The 26,468-nt window shown below is 37.3% G+C and overlaps 3 protein-coding genes and 1 long non-coding RNA gene across 7 annotated transcripts; 2 read left to right on the forward strand and 2 right to left on the reverse strand.

Annotated features, from left to right (window-relative positions):
- Positions 1-1,144: 1,144 nt before the first annotated feature.
- LOC113664216 (uncharacterized) lies at positions 1,145-7,585 on the forward strand. 2 transcript variants are annotated; one of them, XM_089214399.1, is made up of 11 exons: positions 1,145-1,344; positions 1,662-1,718; positions 2,147-2,273; positions 2,957-3,046; positions 3,148-3,278; positions 3,397-3,474; positions 3,783-3,831; positions 4,027-4,442; positions 5,198-5,442; positions 6,173-6,239; positions 7,328-7,585. In XM_089214399.1, exons 1-11 carry the CDS (start codon positions 1,245-1,247, stop codon positions 7,579-7,581), a joined length of 1,614 nt encoding a protein of 537 aa, XP_089070525.1. In that variant the 5' UTR covers positions 1,145-1,244; the 3' UTR covers positions 7,582-7,585. The 2 variants fall into 2 exon arrangements, with proteins under 2 accessions (XP_089070525.1, XP_089070526.1); XM_089214400.1 differs by lacking the exon at positions 1,662-1,718 and having other exon boundaries at positions 1,194-1,344.
- Positions 4,451-10,020, reverse strand: LOC113664217 (uncharacterized). 2 transcript variants are annotated; one of them, XR_003445614.2, is made up of 3 exons: positions 9,870-10,006; positions 7,243-7,583; positions 4,451-5,419 (listed from the first exon to the last, which is right to left on the reverse strand). It is a non-coding gene; the product is annotated as an uncharacterized LOC113664217 (long non-coding RNA). The 2 variants fall into 2 exon arrangements; XR_016189125.1 differs by lacking the exon at positions 4,451-5,419 and having other exon boundaries at positions 7,079-7,583; positions 9,870-10,020.
- On the forward strand, positions 9,674-25,824 carry LOC113664215 (segment polarity protein dishevelled homolog DVL-3). Of its 2 annotated transcripts, none has more exons than XM_027179807.2 (18): positions 9,674-9,838; positions 10,065-10,295; positions 10,761-10,830; positions 18,120-18,256; positions 18,496-18,605; positions 19,317-19,437; positions 19,897-19,993; positions 20,418-20,487; positions 20,608-20,695; positions 20,916-20,967; positions 21,101-21,177; positions 21,667-21,734; positions 22,351-22,410; positions 22,525-22,629; positions 22,851-23,000; positions 23,497-23,585; positions 23,737-23,815; positions 24,366-25,824. In XM_027179807.2, the coding sequence occupies exons 2-18, from the start codon at positions 10,135-10,137 to the stop codon at positions 24,917-24,919; spliced, it is 2,088 nt and encodes a 695-aa protein (XP_027035608.2). In that variant the 5' UTR covers positions 9,674-9,838; positions 10,065-10,134; the 3' UTR covers positions 24,920-25,824. The 2 variants fall into 2 exon arrangements, with proteins under 2 accessions (XP_027035608.2, XP_027035610.2); XM_027179809.2 differs by having other exon boundaries at positions 22,857-23,000.
- LOC149041107 (uncharacterized) lies at positions 15,703-17,897 on the reverse strand. The gene has a single exon (XM_089214401.1). It carries the CDS (start codon positions 17,656-17,658, stop codon positions 16,087-16,089), a length of 1,572 nt encoding a protein of 523 aa, XP_089070527.1. The 5' UTR covers positions 17,659-17,897; the 3' UTR covers positions 15,703-16,086.
- Positions 25,825-26,468: the final 644 nt, after the last annotated feature.

Raw genomic sequence — 26,468 nt, forward strand, 5'->3', positions numbered from 1 at the left:
CCCCGTGTAAGACAGAGGCTCGGGACTCTCGGAAGTGGCTCATTCATTATCAAATTTTTCTCTTTCATGCGTGTTCAGCTCATCTTTGATTCGAAAGTTGTCTTGTCGTCCTTTGTACTAGACGTCCTTATTTGGACAAATCCTCCGCCTTGCCCAGGGCTCAAAGCTTGAAAACGACGTGATTTCATGCGACCTTGGACAACAAACATTACAAAATAACTGACCTAAGTCAATGACTTATTGATAACTCAAAGGAAATTGAAATAGTTACGTTTATTTCATAAAAGCAATAGACTGAAGAGTAAGAGAATATCAAAATTTATTTGTATTTGTGGGGAAAAATGACTGGAATGCAACGAAGCATAAGGTTCTCTTAGGGGGATCTGGGTATTTCCAGTCAATATGAGAATTTCATGTATCTCCTTTAACCTTTATTTCCTGACATCACAATGCGCGTTTACCACGTTGGCTCTTCAAATTTCCGGTTATTGACGGGGAGAGTTTATTTAAAGACAAAGAGTTTCTTTAGTAGGTGATCATTTTTTTTTACTCTCATAACCGACTTTTAATGATGAATTCAGGCGTGATGGCGCAAGGAGAAATTAGCTGATAGTCAGTCTTTGGGATTAAAGGGTTAATTGCATCGTTTTGTCCCAATGACGAGGACGCTTTCGGTCATTTTCATTCACTTCCGGTTCCTTTTCGGGGGTTCTATCCAGTCCTCAACAGAAACCAAAAATTTGAAGAGGATGACAATAGATATGTAACCATGCAGTATATCAATATTGCTACCAGTAATGTTAAAGGTATTGTTCTGACCCTCTTTTTAAACAGAATCTTCATCAATGATTCGTTCCATTTTTTTCTTTTTTTGAGCTTGGTAATATTGAATATTGCTGTATCCCATATGCATTTAACCGTTCTTCTGTGACTCTGAGGAAGCTGTCACATATCCGGTTTTCTAGCGAGAAAGTGGACAAATTCAATGGTGGACGAAAATTACTCTTTATTTTTTTTTCTGTTGTCTTTTTTAGTCTGTCTTCCGTTCAGTGTTATTTAGTACATTATACCTTTCTGAAGAGCTTTTTTTCCAGTAATTCACATGTCCTTTCAAAAAAAGCGGGAAATCTTGGCGCGAAAACGAGAGCGGATACCACTTTACTGCACAGTGTCGTCAGAGAAAAAGAAAAAAAAGAGCGAGGGAAGTGTCTACAGTGTGCTCTAAAATAACGTCTGCGTTTAACATGCAGACCTCAGAATTCAATTCCCCTTTCATTCCTCAACACCTCCTCTCACAGCCCCAGCAGTGCTCACCTGGAATTGATCAGCTTATTCAAAACGCAGGTGAAAAATTTTTCAAGATCTTTATCAAAAACCTGTCTGACTGTCGGGCATGTAGACAATGCGTAAGTCGTATAAAAATAACTCCTTAGAAATTGCTATCATTTCGTGACAAAAGAGAAATGAAAGTTTTTTGTTAACGTGTTTGAGAGATAATCTAAGATAATCTTGTGGTAGACGAATGATCTGCATGTCTCCAAGTAGTGAAAATAAAGCCTAAAAAACTAAAACATATTTGCAGAACACCTCACACATTTTCTACATCGTGTTTCGTAATTTTTGAGCGGTGTTTGTTTTATCGAAACTTCTCCTCGAAACAGAGTTGGAAAATTCTGAACAAGTCCGCCTTATCGAGACAGAGAAACAGCGATATGCAGGTAATAAAATACAATAATGGCACGTCGCAAACTCGTAAATCTTCTCTGAAATTTAACCGGAAATTTGAAATCATTTTGTAGTTAGATTTAGAGGGGCTAGAATGAAGGGGAAAATTAGGTGTTAAAATAAAATAGTTAATGGGATTTAACAGGATTAAGAAAAATCAAGAAGAAAATATTTCAAAACATCTTGATGGAAGAGTTATTTTTAAATAAATTGTATTTATTTTTTAAAAAAATAGTATTGGATAAAGTATAAGGGGTTTCACAGATTGCAACTCCTCTTCACAAAAATTGAAAGTCAAGTAAATTCCCTTTTCATTTTAAAGCCTCTACAATCCATCCTGAATAATGATATTTTAGTTTTTGTATCAATTCTGCTGCACAAGAGTTTGGTACACAAGTGTTAACTCTTATCAAATATTTAGCTCTCTTGAAGCAGTTAGAGGGGAAAACTCAGAAAACTGAAGAATTAGAAAAGTCTACCACACAACTTGATGAAGAAGCTAAGCAGCTGCACAAACAATTTACACAAAACAGGGAGATATGTGCGAGGTAAAGAGTAACATCATGGTTTCCATAAAAAACAGTAGAGGTGCTCTAGGGGTGCAAATGCTCAGCTCTTGGTCATTGTTTTATTATGTTAGACTTACTACGGAAAATCTGGTCAGTTGGGAGTATTCACTCAAGATACAATGGCATGTGAAGTTGACATAATATGGCAATATCTGCAGCAGATATGCATTCATCACATTGAATTCAAAGTCTGCCTAGTTTCCTACCCTTTTGTCCATGCAGTGTTCTCAACCTTTGCAAACTCAGAGAAAAGTATCTTCCTCTGTGGATTGTTTAAAAAATGTATAATAAAACAATTATTGAATTCAGGTTTTTTTTTTTTTTGCATTATATGGATTACCTAACCTTGTTCCTGTGTTATCTACCTCAGCCTGCAGCTTTAGTTGATAACACTTATCTTGGTTTTAGTGATTCATGTTATCATGCTCAAACTCATCCAACAATTGCATATAGTTGTTTTGCAACTTCTAATCTGAAAACTTTAAAAAGATTAACCTTGAATGCCCTTGACCTTCAACTTACCAAACTGTGTATCATCCATTCAGAACAAAGTATATCAACCAGTTACTATCAGATATCTCCCTCCCACCCTGAAAAACACATAAAATAGCTAGAAAATGTTTGGAAGTTGACAACAGCTAATTCTTTTGTTTCACCTGCAGCTTGAAACGAACCAATTGTGTTCTACAAGAACATGAAGAAGCCATGGAGAAAAAGAAGGAAATGGTGGTTGATAAACTTGAGAAAGCCAGGTGAGAGTAATAATAATTCCAAGTGGTGTAAATCATTTACAATTTGCTTCAGCTACAACTGTTCTATCTGGAATTTCATCCTAACCTTAATTTTTATTTAGGTCCAACAACCAAAGCATCCTCAACAAGTATGAGGCAATATGGGACAGATATAAGAAGCAGTATGAAAGTAAAGAAAATACTCAGGAGCTCACAAAGATAAAGAAAAACACCATGGAAATCAAAGAAGAATGTAAGTTTCTAGTGATAGTCATGTCATTTATCTACTTCCAGTGATTATAGAAATGTTGGAAGATACCATGTTGCAGTTGCAAATTGTTAATTTGTTGGTAACATTTCATTTTACTTAGTGCAGACAATACGATCCAGTATCCAGCAAACAGAAGAAGGTATTTCCTGCATGGAAAAAAAAAATAAGAACATTGAAGGTATCATATATGGGTCATTTCCTAATGTTATTGTTAGGATAATTCATCAACCTTAAAACTTTGCTGATTTAGCTTTCTAACCACTAAGAGTGATTAGAATCTAATTTCTCCCAACAGTATCATTGCTGAATCAAAAACTTCTGTCATGAGAATAAAGGAAATTATTATCCCCTAGAAAAACTCTTATCTGCTAAACAAACTCTCCTTGTCAGTACCATAGATTATGAGAAATGGTATACTGTAAACTGATGTAAGAGACTAAAGGATTAAACACACTTAACCAAACATCTTTATCAATCTAATTTCAGAATCACTAAAGAAAGGAATCACATCTGCTATTCCACTTATGATCCAACTGTATCCTTCAAACACTTCACATTAATGAGAAATTTTGATCAATTACTCACAGTTGATTTAATCAGCCCATTTTATTACATCAGCTGAAAATCAACTATCATTATAAAAGTTTGGGTTATTGCAGAGCCTATCAGTGAAAAGTATAGTCACTTTGGAGGGCTCAGAATTAAAGTTATATTCTTTGACAGTGTAAAGAGCTCAGCTGAATATTGAGAGAAGAACAACTGAAGACTACATAGAGAGGATCAGATCCAAAATAGCCAACACCAAACAAGCAGACTTCAGCAAATGTGTGAATGAAGGTCATCAAGAGAAAAATTCCCAAGATGAAAATACTTCTCAACCTCACACCCCAATGATGATGTCACAGCAAGTTGAGCACTCATTTTTTGAACAGTCCTCAAAACAAGAGAGCATTGTGTTAAATATGGAAGTGGAGTCATGTGAAGACCAAAATGTGCCAATCCAGCAAAAAGAGGCTGTACCAATGGAGAGATATTCTCCTGAGCAGTTATCAGACACTCTATATCAGCAGAGAAGGCATTACACAGATGATCAAACAAGTTCAGCTCATGAGCAGAGCTGTACAGACCCACACCTTCAGTCTTTAGGTGACAAATTGGCAAATAGAGAGTGCTGTAATATTTCAATACCCCATATACAAAATACTACAATATATATTATGGCAACAGGACTGAGTGGAGTCCAATTTGGTCTGTGATTGTAAGTGTATACAAAATTGGACAATCTTGAAGTGGGAGTCTAATTTGTCAATCACAAGTTTGATTACAGACTGAAATGGATGACAAAAAGTCCTAATACCAATTGCTCATAACCATTACATTTTCCATTTATTTGAGAAAATATCTCTAGTAGAGAAATTGTCTAAAGTAAAAAATTCCTCCATTTTGGAAACTCCTCAGTTTTGTAGGGTAAGCGGTTGTTGCTATGGTTATTGTAATAAATTCTGTGATTAGTGGATCTAGTTTAAAGGACTTAGTGTCATTGGCTGCTCTAAATATCTGATTATATGTGTCTGATTACAGCCAATTGTCCAATTACACTGACCAATTTCAACTCTACAAAATACAGAGTTGAATATAATTACTGCGAAGATTGCTTTCACATTCAGAATATTAAATACAATTGAGGAATTTGGAATTGGTTATGATTAAGATTGTTATAACCATAAGAAATGTACTGGATAAGCGTTTGAATTTCTGCAACTATTAAATTTCAAAAAATGGTTGACAGACATCAAAGTAACCGATTAAAATATTCTCCATCAATTTTTTTAACTCTTCTTTAGCTTAATGTTTAATCCAGTTGAATATAGTCAAAAGTATTCATATTTCATACAAAACAGCTGTAGCTGAAACTACATCAACTTCAAATGATGACGAGGAACAGACAGTCCTTCCTACAACACCAACATCAACAGGACAGCCAAACTGTGGTTCCATTTCAACCTCAGAAGTTGTCAAAAGTCCATTTAACTTTGAAGTGCACTCAGATATGATCCTACAGCTCACCAAATCACCTGGGGATGGTTTTCTGTTTCATAATCGTCCAATGTTTGACCATAGCTCTGTGGATCCAGAAAACAATCAGGTATTAAACCTTTACAACCTAACATCAGTATGCACATCCTCCATACTGTTATCTACACTTTTCCTAAGGTGCTGACCAGGAGAATTTGTTTCACAATCAAGGACTTTCTTAGTTGGTGATCATTTCTGTTATTCTCATGATCTCAAGTGAATGATTCAGCAGTATAATTGTCAGGAGAAACTAGATGCTGGTCACTCCTAGGGTTTAAAGGGTAAGAGTGAAAAGAAATGACAAAGAGCTACTAATTTGAGTGTGTTTCAATGGAGTGTTGAAAGGAATCCAGGATTGTATCAGTTCTGCTTTACTGTGCTCTAGGTTGATCTAGAAAAAAAATAGGCCACTTCTAAAGCATAAAGATGTATACATTTTTTTTTAATCAAAACCACTCACAACTCTATAACATTTATTTTACAATGCTTTGGAAGTTTGCATGTTTCTTCTTTTAATTCTCATTGAATTCTTATGTTTTTTCCTGAGGTCTGATCGGTTATTGTCAGTGATTACTTTAGTTGTGGTTTTAATACACTCAGTGAAAACTATGAGAACTATGCATTCTCAATATTCCTGATTTAAGGTTTAAACATAAGAAATAAAGACTTAATCTATATAATCTATAACTACAAGTTTGTATATAAGTTAAGATCAATAATCATTAATGATTGATGAAATTGTCAAAGCATCAAACCGTAACCAGGAAACAAAATTTCTGTCTCACAAATTTTTATTTTAGCCAAGTGCAGATAGTACACCTTTTACATTCAACATGCAAGGGACAAGTAATACCTCAGGATCAGTTGGTAAGTAATTCAAAGAGTGTTAGGATTGTACTCATGACAGAAATGATAGATAAGTCTGATTGCATGAGATTTTACTGCTATTATTTTAGCACTGCATGACATTGCTAAGCATTTCCTGCTGAAAGTTCAGCAAGATTTAGGATTAAAAAAACATATTTCTTGATATTTGGTGTCACCAGGGGATTTATCATGATAATAAAAAGACACTTGGTGAACACAGTAATATGGATATCTGCTGTATCAAGGCAAATTATGTGGCAAATACATCTTCCTAATAAGAATTATCATACCAGTGAATATCTGATCCCTGCAGCAATCAATGTTTATTTTAGCTTGTTTTAAAAATTCTTAAAAATTGATGACAGTTTCATTTGAAAGGAATTTCAAAAGTTAAAATTATGTGTTTTTTTTATACTCTTAGATCATTTGATAATCATGACCAAAAAGTTTGCAGAGGAAGAATAAAACTTAACACAAAACTGTCCTATTTTTTATACTCTGATTAATTGGTAAATACTGGAACAAGAAAGAAGGAAAGAAAGAAAGATAGGTCATCGGAATGTAATTTTCACGTGTAAATGGACTCTTCTACATTCAGAGATTAAACCAGATCTCAGCCAGAGAACAATGACCTAAAGGTTTTAATTAAAAACAAACAATAAAATGATTTTTTTGCATTGTGAAAGGCTGACTAAGGGTTAATATGATTAGCAAAGCTGTTTTCTTATAAAATATTGTAACAATGTCTTGGTGTAATCAAGGCAAGCTGGTGACCTGTTGATGTTGTGCCAAAAGAGGAAGTTTGTAATTTGTTATAACTACTAGTAAACACTGCTAGATAAGATCAAAAAGTTATCATGCTTTATTTCTAGTGTGAAAACATCACATCAGAATTATCCACACATGCTATACAAACAGTTTTTCCATATATTCTCCTCCTAGTAATTCACAATTGCTTTAAAGTGGACTATAACCATAATAACTACAGTAACTATTGGCTTACTTTCATGCCTGTTGTAAAGTTCAAACACTTGCTACAACATCTGTTTTCAGAGCAATTTTCATTTATCTTTCTTCTCTTTTTGCAGGGTCAGTTGGTGAGTTTGATTTAGGAAGGCCTGCTGTAAACCTCTTTGAACCATCAACAACCACAGAAAGTAGAAGTAGCATGGGTCTCTTTGGTACAAGCATGTCACCGGTAGTAAGTGGCTGTTCAATCTTTGGAGATGTAGATTCTACCAGCCGATCAAAAAGCCCAGAGGCCTTCACTTTCTCTTTTGGGACAACTTCCCAATCTGGCATTACCAAAAGCCCAAACAGACCTGCATTCAGCTTGTTTTAAATCTGAAAAAATACAAAAAAAAAATGGGGATGAGGAATTTTCAAATTGTTTGTAACGTTTTATCAGTCTCTACATTACAGAATCGCGCCCATTGAAAAACGTCGCACGGGAAAATGCAAATAAGCTAGAAAAGAGAAAGAGCGCATGCGTAACTTCACGCAGGCCTGTCAATCCGACTGTCAATCATGTAATCCCCCGTGTACGCAGTGTTCGAAAGTATTGTTTCTTGTGCAGACAACCGAAACGTAGCGCTTTTCATCGAAAAAGAATAGACGTAATTAGTGGCGTTATCTTGATTAGGTTATATTGTTTAAAAATCGGTCAGATGTAAAATTAAATTACCTTTCAAATGCCGGGTTTTCAATTTGTGTTAAGACTCAAATGCGGCAGATTTGCGAGGTTCGACCATCAACTTCGTCAAGAAAGCAAAACATCACAGAAATATTCCTTTTAGTAAAATTTCCGTACTGCCCCATACTATCGTAAAACAAATCTGTTTTCCCAATGGTAAAGTATTGTTTTTGTCACTCTATCCAAGAACTGAACGTATAATGTAGTGTGGGGCTGTGCGGAATTTTACCTTCCTTTTTGGCCCGTTATTGCCGTCAGTTTCAGATAACACGTCGGTAGTCTAATTACTTTTCGAAAAGCTTAAGTATACGTTGTAGATTCCCGCTCCACGTAGGTGCACGCTCACGCTCATAAGCTTACGGATGAACACTTCACGCTCTTTTGATATGCAAACGCGGCCCTCGCTCTTTACCGACGAAAAGAGCATTTCGTCACTTTGAAACAATGCTAATTGCTCCAATTGTATCTCCATTGTCTCTAAACGGACGCAAAGCGAAATTTTACAACTCCCGTTTGGGAATTTGTCAATTCAGATCTAAAGCGACCGAAGTTGGCGGTGAGCGTTTGCAACCTCATTCCTAGCATTTCGTCACTTTGAAACAATGCTAATTGCTCCAATTGTATCTCCATTGTCTCTAAACGGACGCAAAGCGAAATTTTACAACTCCCGTTTGGGAATTTGTCAATTCAAAAGCGACCGAAGTTGGCGGTGAGCGTTTGCAACCTCATTCCTAGGTCATTGCGCCCACAAAGCATCATGGGTACCCCACTTTTCTCGGGCGACGCTTTTCAATGGGCGCGATTCCGTAATGATTTTACCAGAGGTGAAAGAGTAATAAAAATTTTGCATTGCAAACTGTATTTTTCTGTACTTTTGGAAAAGAGGCTATAGCCCAGATTTATCATTTACCTAACAATTAGCCTTGCTAACCACAAATTATCCCTGAAGTGTAATACAATTTAATAAGCAAATGAGTGTTGTCAAGAAGCTGGTCCTAAGGAAATTGGGGGATGTGGAGAAGGAGGGATAGATAACTGTCTGTGGGGTCAACTTGGCCTGAGGCATTTTATCCATCTAGGGAAATTACTCATTCAAAATCAACGGCTTTTTGCCAAAGAATGTTTGCCCTATGTTGGGAATTTAACCTTCCCAAAGACGCAGTCACACCCTGATCAACAGTAACGACCGGTTTCAGCCCAGATTTTGAATCAAACTAGTAGGACGTATCGAAAATCTCTTTCAAAATAACGCTCTCAATTTGAAATGACTGATGGAATCCCCTTAGAAGTAAACAGGTGTCTACGTTTAAACTTTTCACTGAAATTTTGGGTTCCAGACAGTTCCTGTGTGGTATCATCCAACAGGAAACCGGCTCGCGATTAGTATCTTAGATGCAACGTAATCGGATCAATTGACCTCAAAAACCAAGCCGTGACGAAGTTTGTATCGTGTTGATTTAATTTTCTCTAGTACTCAACTTAACTTTAAGTTAACACGCTAGGATAAATACGGCAATGTGGGAGGGTTTGCGTTTGTTTCACAACCTTCAGTAAATAAACACACATCTGTGGTATTTTAGAAGAGTGTTTATTTTATTTTGAGGACTTACCAGAGAGTAACAAATACCAAAGATTTCTTCAATGACAGATTCCTGTTTCTCGTCTTCATGATGTATGATCAGAGACAAGCTTTAACCGCGCCGTAATGCTATTAAATTCATTAAATCCGTAAAACTTGCTCATTCGCATATCCAATCATGCGTGAAGCTAGTGTTGTGATTCACTGATCTTTGCGGCATTTTGACTTTAAACTGAAAACGGCGGTCGGAAGTCCTTTGTGCGGAAACTACTAAGAGCGGAAAGAGTCACTCGAGTAGGCGAGTAGAGTAGATTTCTCAATCATTTGGTAAGAGCAATTTTACGTGTACAGTACTTACCATCAGCTTGATCGACAGATTTCACACGAGTTCTGAAGATCTTTACTCTCCAAGATCTACCTTTTTACCTATGATTCGCGCGAATATTATTATTATTTTCTCTTTGGTGATCTTTTGTGATGAATGTGTTGTTGTCTAACTGGATTGTGTCTCGCCGCTCTTTGATTGGCCGACATTACCCATGTGACCCAACAGTGATTGATGTGCCAGCCATGCAATAGGACTTCTTGTTCATGTTGGTGTGGTGAAGAGTGTCTTGATCAAAATGGACGAAACAAAAGTTATATACCACATCGACGACGAAGATACGCCGTACCTTGTAAAGCTACCTAAAAGTCCTTCGGAGGTTACTCTATCGGACTTTAAAAATGTCCTCAATCGACCAAGTTACAAGTTCTTTTTCAAAAGTATGGATGACGATTTCGGGTGAGTTGATGTGTAACTACTGTACGCTGTATGTAGATTGCTTTCATAGCAGTGTTTACGTTGTCTCTTGCTCTAAAGTCATTTCCCTAGCGGAACACCTTTGATTTTCAAAAGAGTTCATATTTGTATGGCATATTCTGAAATGCGTTTGTTTTGAAAAAAACACTGGAATCCTTTCGAATGCTACGAGCTCCAGAATATTGCTGTCAAATATTCCCGGCTTCTCATACTTGCTAGTGTTTAAGGTGTAAGCTTACAGTAGCGCTGCGATTAGAGACTCGATGTGTTTATCGCCTGTACATGCCTACCGCTTGTTCAAACAATTTTCCGTTATTTCTAACTACTCAAGGCGAAGTCTTTTTGTCGCTTCTTCGCGCAGATTTTATGCATTCCAGCCAAACTCTTGATAGCGCGTTTTGCCTGTAACCGATATCTTCAGTTGATAATTTCTAATTCCTATTGCAGTGTGGTCAAAGAAGAGATAAGCGATGAAGAGATGAATTTGCCTTGCTTTAATGGACGGGTAGTTGCTTGGGTAAGCCGTCTGTCATTGAATTTTTTTAAAAAACATAACCTGCCGATGGATTACCGATCGAAGCCAGCCAAAAGAGCTAGTGTGTTGACGTATTTTCGTAGCAGGGAACACAATTTATCTTAGATTGTAACTTGATCATGATCGTGCATAGCAGGCGATTGCCTTTTTTTAACTCTTATTTTAGCCGGGAAACCTTTTTTCCTTTTTTTCCCGTGCATTTTCCCTCCTCGACAGCATGATTTGAGGACGCATATCCGTCTGGCGCCTGACGCTGTGTTTATACACTTCTTAGTATGATCTTGTTTTACGGTTATTATTTGGAACGCTATCGAACGACATAGAGTTAGTCCTCAATATAAACACATTTCGACTTGGATTTGTCACCCTATCTTTTAAGTTTTTGTGGAAATCGTTGCACTACAACATCCAAACCTCAAATGTCGCTCGTCGTATTTTATCTTCAGAAAGATATTGGCTTGTCGATTGTCCCTCGGTAATCAGGTTTTCTTGATTGCACAAAACCTCATCTTTAATTTATATCACACTGAGTTCCTACTGAGTCAATTGTTTGGAACCAAGATTTAATCTTGATTATACGGAAGAACTAGCAACTGTTCCTCAGATGTAAACAGTTTGCTCTTTTGCCGTATAGCTCTGCGAACGATTTTTTGTTCGATCGCGTTACAACCTTCACTTGGTCCCACGCGTATAGCAGCCGCTAATTTACATTCCTATGTTTAGCAAAAAAAGCATAGTAATTTACTCAAGTTAAGTCTTAAACCAGTGCTCGAGAAGCTCTGCGTTATTTAAAGCGAAGTGCTGTTACAAGATTTGCAATTAGAAAACCACTTATCAACTTAGAGGGTTTTTTTTACTTCGTTACTCATCAAATCTTCGCACTCTCCAAGATTTTTCATCTCCCAGTTCTCGTAAATTCTCGCTCTTTTTTTCCTTGGAAGCACTCTCTTTTCATATAAATCCATTATAGATAAACTTCTGTGGTTTTGATCGTATGAACCATTCCGAGATCAATTTTATATATTACTATGCTACTAGATGAAAAGCCAAGTAATGGAATGAGCGCGCCAAATATGATGCCCTTTCTCGTTTGTTCTTAATTTGTATCGCCTAAATGGGTTTTTTTGTGTTTTCGTTCGGAATCGCGGCTGACTGGCCACCCAGCGATTGACTGATAACAGCATAAGTGATGTGATGGCAAGTAAAACACATTTAAGACAGATGTTTTGGTAAGACAACTCATTACCAATATTGAAGACTCACAATTCACGCTCACATCACATGGAATGCCAGGATTAAGCATGGATTAGTCAGTTCACAGCAGTGATTGGTATTTTAGTACTTTGGACACCTTATAAATACTCAAGGTTTGGTTTCTTTTCTGTTCCATATGACACAGTTCTTTTTTGTGGCATATTAAAATTGAAATTTTATCCAGCTGGTTTTGTTCGGTTAACTGTCAGTTTCGCTTTGTCATAAAGTCCAGGTATTTCATTCATAGATGGACGTGCTAATGGCCTTGTTGGCATACCTCATTAGCATCCTTTTGAGAGATTAAAACAATTAAGCTTTATTTTGGACAAATGATGGTAGCCTGTAGGATTAAAAAAATATTTGTCTGTCAACTGGTTAGGTGAGCCATTAAAATATCCATTTTAGCTTACATTTTGAGTCTAAGGTATCAAAAAAATTTATTTCTAACATTTATTGCTGGTTGATTGCAAAAATATAATTGATTGTTCTTAGGAGGCTTCATCATAAGTTCATTAAATCTCTGGATAATAATATCGCAAGAAGGAAAGTGAAAAATGTTCAGTTATGCTTTTTTCCTATTTTTAAATATTTAGGCTTTGCTCCACAATCCTCATGGTTTTAGCTCTTTGTTAAGCAGCTTTACTCTTTGCTTTGTTGATAAATCCAATTTGTGTGGTGGCTTTTTAATCATGGAAAGGTAAACCACTGAATGATCAACTGTAATATTTTAAACAAGCACAAAATATCTTACTGCCTATGTATTGTTCATCAAGTGATTTAATTGCTTTCTTGTGACAATAATAAAAGCTCTTAAACTGACAAGGCCAGCCTTAAATGATATTGTCAATTGCTGAAGTCTGCCTCAGAAGAATTGTTCTAATATTTTCCTTCTGATTTGTCATAAAGGAAATCACACCATAGGCATTTTCTTGTTTTGAATTGTATGCAAAGTTTGTTTACAGGTTGAAGAAACCTAAATTTTGTATTCACTCCCTGGAGGCATGTCATTAATAAGATAAAACTGTCTCTTGTTGCAAAGAATGTGCTGTATGTAAGGATTACATTTGTATCCTGGACCTAAAGAAATCACTGATTACAAATCTAATTAGTTTATCAGCTGTCAGATTTGGGCTCTTTGGGTGTAGATTTCTCCATAGAAATGCAATTTCCTGAAACTTTTATGGCAATGTAATTAATTATTGAAGAAGTTCGAAAAATGGTTGAATTAAGAGGTTAATCACATACAAGAATCAAGAATCTCTCAAAATCTGTTCTCAAATTGGTGGTTAATAGGATTGGTGATATTAAGAGAAAATTAAAATTTTTGTAGTTGATGAAGAGAAGGCAGCCATGGTGTAAAAGTGTCATTTCTTTCATACAATTTTCATTCATTAGGCAAGCATAGATCTTTGTCAGCTTTTCTCAAAATAGTAGTCTTACTCAAACATACATTGTTACTCATTCTTTACCTTTTTGATATGATTCAGTTCCACTCATTAACCTCTGGACCCCCTACGTGCCTAGCATCTAATTTTTCCTTCCAAAATCACCCCTGAATCATGCATTAAGGTCACGAGAATAAAGAAAATGGCCTCAACTAAAGAAGATCTTGATTGTTAAACAATTCTCCTAGTCAGCACAGTAGGAAAGGTTTCGAGAAGACAATGGAGAATTTGTAAACTGATTTTGGGTGTAAAAGGTTAAAATCTTAACCCTTTAACTCCCAGAAGTGATTAACATAAAACTTCTCCCTACAACATCCATACATTCTTCAGCAAACAGGTAATGAGAATATTCAAACTTATCAGGTAGAAGCTGCTGTCTTGATCTAGCACCAAGTTCTCTTAACTAATTTAAAAGGAAATGTGTAGCAGCTACAAAGGAGAATTAACAATAAGATCTTGGGAGTTAATGGGTTAAGTTAGTTCCTTCTTCTAAAATGTTGTGCTAAAGAAAGGGGCACAAAATAATTAGCATTCCCCTTGAAATGCATGAAATTGTGACAAATACTTAGTGGTATAAACCGTATTCATAAATGGCCGCTACGCGGAACGGTCTGGAACCTAGCGCATGAAATCGAGGTCGGAAAGGCCTCGTTTAAGTAAACAACAAAGAAATCATGGCGTTGTCCAGCTCTTCGTCCGCAGATAGCAACACTATTCTCACCGAGAACGATATACCCGGTGCTTCCTTGAATGGGAGAAATCCTTCATCCTTAAAGAATGAAGAACTGAAGTTGATGAAAATTCTATTAACAGCATTGAATCTGCCACAAGAGAGCAACCAAATTCTGAATGCTGGAAAAATGAGCACAAATATAGATTCACAGCTTCAAGATTTCAGCTAATAAGTAAGAGGCAAAGGAACCATGACAAGTTTGCAGCTGAGCTCATCAACCCAAAGCCATTCTCTTCAAGACATGTCGAGCATGGACTGAAATATGAGCCAATTGCACTAAGAGGATATGAAAAAGTAATGCTAACCCGAAAGACACCAGTCAAGGTCCTCAACTGTAGCTCCACCTTCTACATATAAATCCACACACAACCCACAATTCCTCTAATCGCTCCGACGAAGGGCTAACGCTCGAAACGTCAGCTTTTTTACTCTTTACGGTGGCTAATTTACGTTTTCAACCCAGTTGTTAACACTAAATTACCTGTTTTACTCTCCCACCGACGCAGCACCACAGTTTCTTTAGAAACTTACCCCTTTCCTCAACTGTGGTCTGGTCATTTCACAACACATGCCAATTCTTGCTGGCTCCCCTGATGCAAGGGTTGTCGATTTTGGATGCGAGCGTCACTTTGGACTTGCCGAGGTTAAATGTCCAGAAACTAAATTTCATGTTACCCCTTTGGAGGCTTGTGAGGGTCCCACATTCTGCTGTGAAGCTGTCAATGAACATTGTAAACTCAAAAGGAACCATGCTTACTTTGCTCAAGTTCAGGGCCAGATGGGTGTATCTGGAGCATCCTGGTGTGATTTTATTGTTTACACCAAGAAAGGGATCTCTGTGGAAAGGATTGCCTTTGACCCTGCATACTGGGCAGAATTAAGGCAAAAGCTTGCATCTTATTATTTTGCTAATTTCATAAAGCATGCAGCAAAGGCAGTGTAAATGCCAGATTCTTTAGGGGTTTTCACTTCATTTCACTTCTTTTGTATCGTAATCCAAAAGCAATTTGTAAATTTTTGTGGTCAAAATTAAGTTTTTGTTGTTGTTGTTGTTGTTTTTTCACCATTTTAATTGAATTAGTTTTGCTTTATGTCTTGTCAATGAACACAAGACAATGAAATTTCTCCCTTGCTTTCCATTCATTCATTTTTAATATGTATCAAAGGAGGTAAAAGTACCATTTTCCTAAAAAAGGGGGCATTTTTTTTGCAAGGCTACAATATCATTCATTCCTTAATAAAGATCAATGAGGGATGGATTTTTATTCTTATTTTGTGAGGTTTAATACCAGTTCTTCCCTTTTGTCATGCAATCAGGTATAATAATAACAAAGGGGATTTGTAAATAATTTCTTGTACAGTGTACTGCCATTTCCTTTCTTTGGGCTTGCATTCTACATTGTGTACTTCCACTCAAGTTATCATATTTGCAACAGAACATTTATTGACAATTAATTACAAGTTCAGTGTCTATTCTGATTTTTTGGACCTTTTAAAATGCTACATGTATTCAAGTGCAATGTGTAGTTCCAGAAAATTCCCCAAAGAAGAGATTTTTGATACCCCCCCCCTTGTCTAGAAATTGAGCTGAAACTTCAAACATTTCTTGAATTATTTTTTTTCTTTTGAGACCCCACCCCCCCCTCCCCCCCCACTGTGGAATTTCCAATCCCTTCTATTTGGTGGGAGGATGGATAGTTTCTGGAACTACACAAATTAGGGTTTATGCAAGGATCTAGAGAGGCTTAAATAAACTTCATTTAGATAGGAAAACTGTACTCCAATGCAAGTATGTCAATGATACAATTATGCACTTATGATGGGATCTTGAAAATTACAAAGCATCGCACACACACACCACATTTGATTTACTGTACAGAACTGACTTATTGGGATAACACCCTCAAATATTAAAAAGTTCTTAATTTTATTTATGGCCCTTTCCACATGGATGTGCAAGCTTGCGATTTCTTGTGTTTTTATGACATCTTCAGCTGGCATCTGGTCAGACATTCCAAGGAAGGGAGGGATGTTAAGGGACACTCCCAGGGGAAGAACATCTTCAATTGTAAAACCCTTGTCAGCCATTACTGAGTCTCCCTGTTCAAAGGGTAGTTTCAGAAAACCACTGCGTTCAACCATTTCTTTATCTGATATACTGCCAGTGTATAACTGTCCTATAAATGTTATTGACCCTTTGGGAGAAATTCCCACCAGTGCTTTTAGGGTGGTATGGTTTTTATAGGAGCTAAATAATTCACTGTTTAACAGAAGGCTGCTAGGCATCTGACAGCAAACCTCTGTGCAATCGATTATTACCCTTGTGCTGAGATACTTTTCTTTGAAAGCTTCAGGCATTGATTCATCCACCACTTTCCTGGATGGCCAGATATTTATCTGGCCAAGTTTTAAGTACATGAAATTAATCCATGAAATAAATATTCTACTTACAGTCGACTGAGAAATTTTAAACAAGTGTGCAAGATGCATTTCAGCAAATCCTTGCCTCAGTCTGCACATTACCAGAAAAAATTCATCAGATGGTGTTAAAGTCCTAGGCCTTCCTTGCTTGACTGAATTACCAGCAGCAGCCTTTTGTGAATTATCTTGGCCAGAAAGCCAGTATTTTATATTCATGCCATTTACACCAGGATCCAAATATTCATGAAGAGCCATCATTGTTTGGACATTTGGAAACCCAGTATAAAATGTCAACAAAGAGTCATCTGTTTTGACGTTGTCAAATGAAAACACGTGCTTCTCGAGTTGCTCACATTTTTGCTCGACAAGAGCAATGTTTGCCTTCAGAGATAACACCTCGCTCTCTAACGTTTCTTTAATTTCGATAGTATCGGCTAAAAGTTTCTCGAGTCTAGCAATTTCCAGATTTTCTTTGGACTGCAAATCAAATTTTGTCGCTGTTTGCTGTGCTTCCATTTCCGGTGCAAGGTGTGAGTTGGATGAGCATTCCGATGTCTCCAAACTTTCGCTCGAACAGGCAGACTCCACAAGTTCACTAATATTTTCGTTTAAGTTTTGAGACACAGAAGTGGCTGTACTGGAGATACGAGGCGTTGGAGGCGGTCGCTTGCGAGGTGAGCTTCGTTTCCAAGTGAAAACTGAAGGAACAGCTCCATTTTTCAAGGAAACCACGCCATTTAAACTCTTCTTTAAATCGTCAGATTTGAAGTGCCGCGAACAAACTTTGGTATTATTTGAAACCTGGAAATTTTTTCCTTCATCTCTCTGAATAGCATAGATCCACAACTTTTTTAACCTTTCTTCGGTGGGAAATTTGAAGTAAGAAACTTTCTCTCCGGTTTCTTCGTCGCGATATCCTTTCCTTGTACATAGCGGCACGCAGCAATGCGTTGGCATCTTGAGGGCTGCTTAACACTGCCAGTCAAGTACTTGAAACTGCCTCTGGATTTTCTGACCTTTTTCCGAGAAATATACAAAAAAACTGGAAATTATGGGACTTTTTCCTATCTAACAGCGCATCTAAGTCGCTCTCCACGTCTAGTCGCTCTCTAAGTACCATTAAGCTGGCCTTTCCGACCTCGATTTCATGCGCTAGATTCCAGACCGTTCCGCGCGGCGGCCATTTATGAATACGGTGTATACAAAAGAGATAATATGGACTGGACCATGAAAGAAAACCAAAAAAAAAACATAGAAAGGTTCATTTTCTGAGTACAAGTCAGCAGAAAGTGACTAAAGATCAAGTATTGTTGTGAATTTAACTTAGTATAGAACATGAGTAACAATTTCTGACATCAAAACTTAACTAAGAATGCTTAAATGCAAGTCTGATCAGTAATCATAAATTTTTGTTGCAGCTTGTCACATCAGACACAAGTAGTGTGTCGGACACAGGCAGAGATGATCAGCAGTCAGTTATATCAGCATCATCTGATATGCACCCTCCGATGCCCAGAACAGTTGGTATTGGAGACTCCAGACCACCTTCTTTCCAGTAAGTTAAACTTATACTCATCTGTTCTCACCTAATGTCTGAATATCAATCCAAGATTTGTCATACCCCCTACTGATGCAGCACCACAGTTTCTAAAGGAACTCACCCCTTTCTTGGTTTGTAGCTCAGTTAGGAAGCATCAGTGTTTGAATCATAATTTGGACTCAAATTATCTGTTTTCCCTCTCTTGTGGCAATTTTCCTCACATCTTTTATTATTTTTCTGTTATTTATGTTTAGTCCCCATGGAGGGCACTCAACAGCAGGCGATTTTGACTCAGAAGTAGATTCCACAGTTAGTTCCAGAAGAGGGTCAAGAAGGAGGGACAAACATATCAACAGAAATGAAGGTAACCAGAATTTTATTTTCAAATTTGTCCTTTACACTGCTATTTGTGTTATGTGCCCACTTATGGCCTTTTTCTGTTGTGCACCAGCTGTTGTGATCACTGTCATTACTTAGTGTGACTCTATAAAATTTCCATCCCAAACACTTCAATTGATAGGCTATGCTATCTGCTATCTATTCTATCTTAATGGGTTCCATGTTGCCATGCTTCTGTTTAGTAATAGGTTGCAGATGATGTGTGTGGCACACAAGGGGGTAGCCAAGTGTGTCACTCATGTTTTTAATCTATTTTAATATCATTTGCAACCTATTACTGTACACACCCCTGGTAAATTGGAATTTACTTGATTCACTTGATTGAAAAGAAAAATGTCGTTAAAAGTGAGGTCATCTATCTGTCTGTCCTCTGATAAATCATGAGTAGGAATCAATCAAAATTCCTGTGTAGTTTGGCTTGATTATATAACTGTAGATTGATAATGAGTTGAGTGAATACCGTAACATTGTGTGGCTGTAAACAAAATGGAACAAAAACATGAGCTTGTCTTGTTCCTAAGTGTTTTACAACCAGAAAAATTATGCTCAAAGTTAAGATTATTTACCCAGCTCTATGCGAAAAAGTTGATTTGGTCTTTGGTCTCATCAACCATCAAGTGTATCAAATCTTGAGATCATCTGATCTTTTAATGTGGGCAATTTGTTTGTGTTTCAGTGGTGCATGGAAGACATAGACAAGGAGGAAGACATGAAGGTGATCGGTATGAGAGTGCTTCCATGATGAGTAGTGATATTGAATCAACAAGCTATATGGATTCTTCAGATGATCAAAGCAGGTGAGTGCAAAATGTAATTAGTTGTTTTACTGTCTGGTCTTAAGCATAGGACTAAGTAAATATGCTGAGTTTCCATGAGGAATCTAACCCTAGATTTGAAAATTCTGTGCTATGATGCTCTCCTATTGAGCCACAGAGACTCCTAATGTTGAGCAAGGCCTTTACAAGGTTGATATGGAACATGCATTGTGCATACTGCAAATCCTTAACACTTTAGCTCCCAAGATCTGATTGTTAATTCTCATCTCTAGCTGCTACTGATTTCCATGTAAATTAGTAACAAGAATTTGGTGTTAGGTCAAGACAACAACTTCTACTCAATAGGTTTGAGTAATTTCAATATCTGTTAGGTGGATAATGTAAGGATATCTTAGGGAGAAGTTATGTGAGTTAATGTTGAAAAGTGTCATGTGGATAAATATTATACGAAGGAATTGACTCATCAAAATGTGTTTGCAGTGTTTCAAGGTTCTCCAGTACAACTGAAGGTTCTCAACTTCTTAGAGGAAGACATAGAAGGCGGAGAAGACGACCAAGGATGCCAAGAGTGCAAAGGGTGAGTATCTTAGCCTTTGTCTTCATTTTTCCCCTAGTGTAAAGCAACCTCTCAGTGTTGAGAATGACTTATTTATGTTAACCTTAAAGATAACAACAAAGGAAAGTTCTCCATTAAGTTACTAAGGAGTTAACCAATTCCTTGGATCCACTCATGATGAATTTCCTGTTAGCATTTGCTTGTGTAACAATTTTTGGAATTCAATAAGCACTTGACAGACTGTGTAGTGTTCAAGAACAGTGTAATATTGCTGAAATATGAAGAATTATATTACATATTTTTCATCTGATACTATACGACAAAGCCTAATAACCACTGAAAATATTTGAATTGCGATCACTCTATCATATTACGCAAGCATACCCTCGTGTTTTTTTAAAATATTTTGAATTTTTTGCCTAAACTGTACTTGTTATCTTTACAGTGTTCATCATTTAGTACAATAACAGAGTCAACCATGTCACTCAACATTATAACAGTCACACTTAATATGGGTAAGACTTCCCACAGGGACAGTTTGCTTTTTTATTGTTAACATTTTGTTTCTTTTATTTTGCTGTACAGAAGAGAAAAGGAAAAAAATCATAAGACACCATTATATTTTTCTTTTTCAGAAAAAGTAAATTTTCTAGGAATAAGTATTGTAGGTCAGAGCAACAAAAGAGGAGATGGAGGAATTTATGTTGGTTCTATCATGAAAGGGTGAGTTTCACTTGGACAAAACTACATTATGTTAACTACCTCAAATTATTTCTTTCAGTTGGAGAAAAGAGCAAATCTTGTCCTTAAAGCAATTTTGCAAGAATCATCTAAAGAATGTGTTCCCTATTTTGTAATTTGAAATATTACTTTAAAAAAATTGATAAAAATTTGCCATTGCAGAGGAAAGTAATTTCACCCTATCTGTTTTTCTCTTTGACAGTGGTGCTGTGGATTTGGATGGAAGGATAGAACCTGGAGATATGTTGTTGCAAGTAAGTGAAATATATCTTAGGATCTAAATCATAGCGCTCCAGATCTTTTGGTCCTTCTCTTCCACTAAAGCTTCCATCAAACTTTATCACTTTGCAAAACTTCTGGGCTTATTCTGGTCTTTATTGTTAATAGGTTAATGATGTAAATTTTGAAAATATGAGCAATGATGATGCAGTGCGGGTTTTGAGAGAAATGGTCCATAAACCTGGGTAAGAATGTCTCTTTCACTGTCTAGTAGTACTTAGTCAATGCAGTTAAAATTTTTCATGAAGGGTTGAAATAACTTGCCATTTGAAGTCTTTGCGTGGTGTTAATCAGGTTTGCATTGTGTCCATGTGAAAGCTACAAGTCGCAATGTTCATCTGTTCCAGATGCTTCTTTTTAATGTCGCAAATGTTGACATTGTACATATTTATGGGATAGAAATCCCTTGAAATTCACTGTCTTGTAAAGGCCTCCCAACCAATAGATTATGCAGTGAAATTTCAAACAGAGTAAATGGCTTAGATACCCAAGAAGTCATAGAGTTTGAAGTCACTTCCCTTTCTTTTATCTATAAATAGCTCTGAGTTATTGCATTCTATGTTGGTGGTATCAGACATGTAGATATAAAACTAATTATAAACATATTAAGACTATATATTACCATGATTAAATTATTCATAGTATGTGTGTAATTGTGTGATTATCAATTTCAGTCCCATTACTTTAACTGTTGCCAAATGCTGGGATCCTACACCAAAAGGATACTTCACATTACCTCCTAGTAAGTATAATTATCATAGTTTTTCCTTAGAAAATGGCAAACATTCATCATCCCCTCAAATAAGGTCATCATTAGTGCTTGATCAGATTTGGTTTTTTCATTAAACATTAACCAGTGTTTAAAACAGTGATACTTCATAGCACTAATTTGTGTACAAGGCAGTACAAGTTTCATTTGTTTTTGGTAGTTTCAGAAACAGAACTTCATCAATACTGCAAAGTTCTCTGCAATCAATTTGATTTTTCTTAAGGTCCACAAGATTGGTACTGTGCTAAAGATATTTAAAGGTTAAGACTCTCTGGTTTGAAAGAATTTTAAGAATGGGCTATGGAATTTTAGAGAGGTTGCCGTAAATATGTAACCAAATACTCTCTTTTTCATAAATCACTTAATGCCTAAAGGCTCTTGTTGCCTAAATCCAGGGTGTCCAGTTATTTAAAGCATTCATAACAGCAAAGTCATTTGAGTTGCACGAAGGCAAATGTTAGGTGCATGCGGCATCTGGGCCCTATAAGAGGATGGTCCCAGACAACTTTTCATTTTAGGTTCTCATGAAAGAAAACACATTAGTTTTGTGTTCGTGGTTGTAATTGTAATTTAAAAATTTCATGTCCAGGTGAACCTGTGCGTCCAATTGATACCTCAGCATGGGTACAACACACCACAGCAATGACTCGTAAGTATACATCAGCCTTTTTTAAAAGGTCATCTATTTAACTTGTAGTATTGCATATTGTTATGATTTCAAGATGTACTGTTGTTAAAAAACATTTTCAATTACTTATTCTAGAGTTTGGACCAACTGCACAATATGGAAAACAACCAAACAGTCAGTCACTCACAACAATGACATCAACCAGCTCATCAATGACAAGTTCTCTACCGGAATCAGACAGTGAGTTGCTATGTGGGACACTTAATCCCAATTTCTTATTTCCTCGGATAATAACTGAGAAAAATTTTCCCATTGAGTGTGAAACAATATATGAAACAGATGTAGTTAATGAGTAACTAGGTGTATGAGAGAGTGATTATCGACCTAGTCTGTTTAAATTTAGTCCATTCAGTGTCATTGGAGTGCAGTTGACTTTATTTAGCTCTTCTTTTCACATCCTGTTATAGGATATACTGAACTTCAAGAAGGTGAAGGACTCTCAGTAACCTCAGACATGACCTCGATAGTTAAAACAATGGCAGCTCCAGAATCTGGCCTTGATATCAGAGACAGAATGTGGCTCAAGATTACCATCCCCAATGCATTTATAGGTAATTGTAAGGATAAAAGAGGGGATGGGGAGAAAGTTTGGAAATAAACCTCAAGAGAAAAAATGCGCTGCAGCCATCAATGTCACTTTGTTGACTGTTTTGACTTAATACCAAGAACTCATAATAAAAGTGTTGATTTCAGTATGGGTACTTACATTATTTCAAGTGCAACTTGGAGTTAAAAAGCACGAGTAAATTTTTTAAAGGCAACAAAATTGCACGAGCCTGTAAGTGCAATATGTCGTCTTTAAAACATTTACAAGTGCGTGTTACATGAAATTTTAAGAGAAAACGTGTTATTACTTGTTAATAACGTACATGAAAATATATCACAGAAAGTTAAGAAAGACAGAATTTTGAAGGCGTGTGTGCGCTATTTGTAATTAGCACTCGCGTTATTACTTTGCACTCATGAGAAGAAACTCATTTTTAGCCAATCAGAAGGGCGTAATTTTTTCATGTACATCATTAAGTGTTATTTTCTTTTGCATCACAGGATCTGATGTAGTAGACTGGCTGTATTCACATGTAGAAGGTTTTCAAGACAGACGTGAAGCAAGAAAATATGCTTGCAATCTTTTGAAGGTAAATGCCCTTTTCGAACTTGTGTGCCATGTACTCAGACTAAATCGTTCCTTGCTGCTGGTGCTGTCTTTTTTTTTGGTTTTTTGATTTTTTTGATTTTTGTGATGTTTTATTTGCATCTTACATTTGTCTGTATTTGGTTGTTTATCAGGCTGGTTTCATTCGACACACAGTTAACAAGATTACTTTCTCGGAGCAGTGCTATTATGTGTTTGGCGATCTTTGTGGAAGTAAGTCTTAATTTCTCCTGTTGCCCCCACGTAATGTGGTAGAGGGTTTGGGAGCTGACGGCTCCTCTTTGTTTTTTATTGTAGATGTTATTATCTTGGGTCAACTAGGACAAATTTCCCTTTTGCTCTGTTGCTATCGAATGACTGAAATACTTTGTAAAATGACAAGGCTTGAAGAAAGATGTTTTTCATCTTAGGACGAGCGTGCGATGAAAACGAGGCTTCTTCAACATGGAGTTGAGAATGTGTACTTTTTGAAACGGGGTTTTTCTTAAATCCGGCCCTGGCAATTCCACTTCTCCCGGCCCTCAGTCAGGGGAGACGAGCGTATAAGTGGGCGCGAAAAAATAGCATTCACGAGATAATCGGATGCACGAAGATAAATACAACCGCCGGGTCTGTTGCCGTTTACTGACTGTGATTTCGCTTGTCTTAAGTCACTCAGATCCTGCCCAGACTTCATATCCACTGGAATTTGTTTTCAAGTGTTTACTTTGGGTTTCAGTTTCCATCATTCCAATAATTTCTGCTATGTGTTTTGTGTTGATAGATATGGCGGCTCTTACGATCAACGAACATGAGGGCGATGGCGACCAAGACACTTTGGGACCCCTCCCAACACATCAAGCTATTTCGTGGATAGCAGGTCCACCAAGTTACGGATACCATCAAATGCCTTCTTACCCGGGCCCTCCTCCTCAAGCCATAGTGGACACACAGACACCTGGGTACGCCCAGTCATTCTACAGCGCACACAGTGGCAGCCAAAGTCCCCACAGCGCTAGTGGCAGCTCACGGAAGAGCGGAGGAGGAGGCGACCGCGCTGATGGTGACCATCGGAGTAGTGGTGGAAGCAGTAGCGAGAAGAGCAGTAGCAGCAAAGGTAAAAGCAAGGAGCGTGAGGCTCGAAGCGTCGAAGGGTCAGCTCAGCTCGTTCAAGGACCTCCCCCTGCGGGAGTTCCCATGCCCGGAGGTCCCCCAATGCCAGGTATTGCTATGATGCCCCGGCCTCTTGATCAGGTTCCCGAGAACATTTCAGCGAGTAGGAACAGTTTTAGAATGGCGATGGGTAATCCTTGTGAGTTCTTTGTAGATGTGATGTAAACAGTAGACAGATGTCATCCGCCTATCACAAGCTACTGGACTTACTGGTGAGCTTTACTAACAGACGGCTCTGAGGGCAGCTCCCGAAACAGCTTAGCGCCTGGCTGACGATGCGCGTTGTCGCCATATTCGCTCTGTTGACTTCACAAGTTGCAAACAGACCGACGTTTTTGTTTCTAGTGTATCAGTTGAACAGAGTTACACAGGTTATCAAGATTTACGCGCGGTGCCTATTGCTGACCAAGTTGATCGTCGCACTGGTGAATTTGCCAGAATTTTCGGAGCCAAGACGTTAATAATCATTATTAGTTATAACTTGCATTTGTACATAGTGTGGAAATTGGTGCTTTCGAGAGGTTAGGTCTGTACAGAAATCCAGCTTGAGTTATTTTATTGGCAAAGAGAACTTCATTTTTATTGTAGTCTTTACAAGTCAATTTGACGCGCGATTTCATTTTGCGCCCAAAATTGTAATTTATAATTCTCAGTCTCCAGCACATACGGTATTGATCTCAGGCCAGTTTTATCCTATGTGACAAATAAAGCTCGTTCGGTTTCGCCTGAAGAATATAATAGTTGGGTTGTCATTGTAGCACAACAGTACATGGATATCTGTTAACGATTTCTCGTGTTCCTTGCCTCGCACGTGTGATTTCAAAGTTAAATATTCTTGACAGGTCATCTAATTTTTATTTTTTTCGTAAACTAAGCGTGCTTTAGTTGCTTGAATAACAAGTGCGAGACAGATACTTACCATAGAATGTATAAATCAATTATTCTTGAATGAAGCAATTTTATTGAGCACAGTTTTGCACTATCAAAAGAACAGTGGGATGTTATCTTACTCTTATTAGGAGATAAATATCTTTTGCCAACAACCAAATAAAGAATACAGTATGATACGAGATGTGGACTCAATATTGTTGTTTCTTCAATTTGGGTGTCGTTGAAAGTATCCTTACCATGACATTTTCGACGCGTTCTTCAGGAGAGCTTGATAGCGGAATTTTTACCCGAGAAGAGAATCGACACTTGATTCGACCCTTTATACACCACCCCTAAAATTTTTGTTCAGTAAGACTTAAAACACCTTTTTTCGAAGGGGAAGGTGGGGCAATCAAAATATACCTTAGGAAATGGAAGCGGGGGGGGGAGGCAATCAAATTGTACTTGTGGGGAATTGGGGAGCGGAGGGTGGGGCAATTAAAATGTACTTTGGGAGCACTTGGTAAAAGGCGAATCGAGGCTAAACATGAGTTCCCTTAATCCCTAAGTTTCAGAATGAGTCCAGATGCACGTTCTTGCCTAAAATGCCCTTTTCTATGGCCTCATCTTGAAAGTGAGGGTTTTAAGAACTCAGAGATGACCAAATAGTCATTTTCCAACAATGGCTTCACGCTTGCCTACGTTAACGAACAGCGGCCTGAGAAATCTCAGAAACGATTAATTTCTCCCGTTCGTTACCTGAAAATTATCACGGCAGAAAACCGTCAGAAAAGAAAATCCTAGGGATGCTTCGCTTTCAGACAATACAGGCACAGGAAGTTGA

Source organism: Pocillopora damicornis, chromosome 8 (assembly GCF_964200805.1).
Source record: "Pocillopora damicornis chromosome 8, jaPocDami1.2, whole genome shotgun sequence".
NCBI classification, from domain to species: Eukaryota; Metazoa; Cnidaria; class Anthozoa; order Scleractinia; family Pocilloporidae; genus Pocillopora; species Pocillopora damicornis.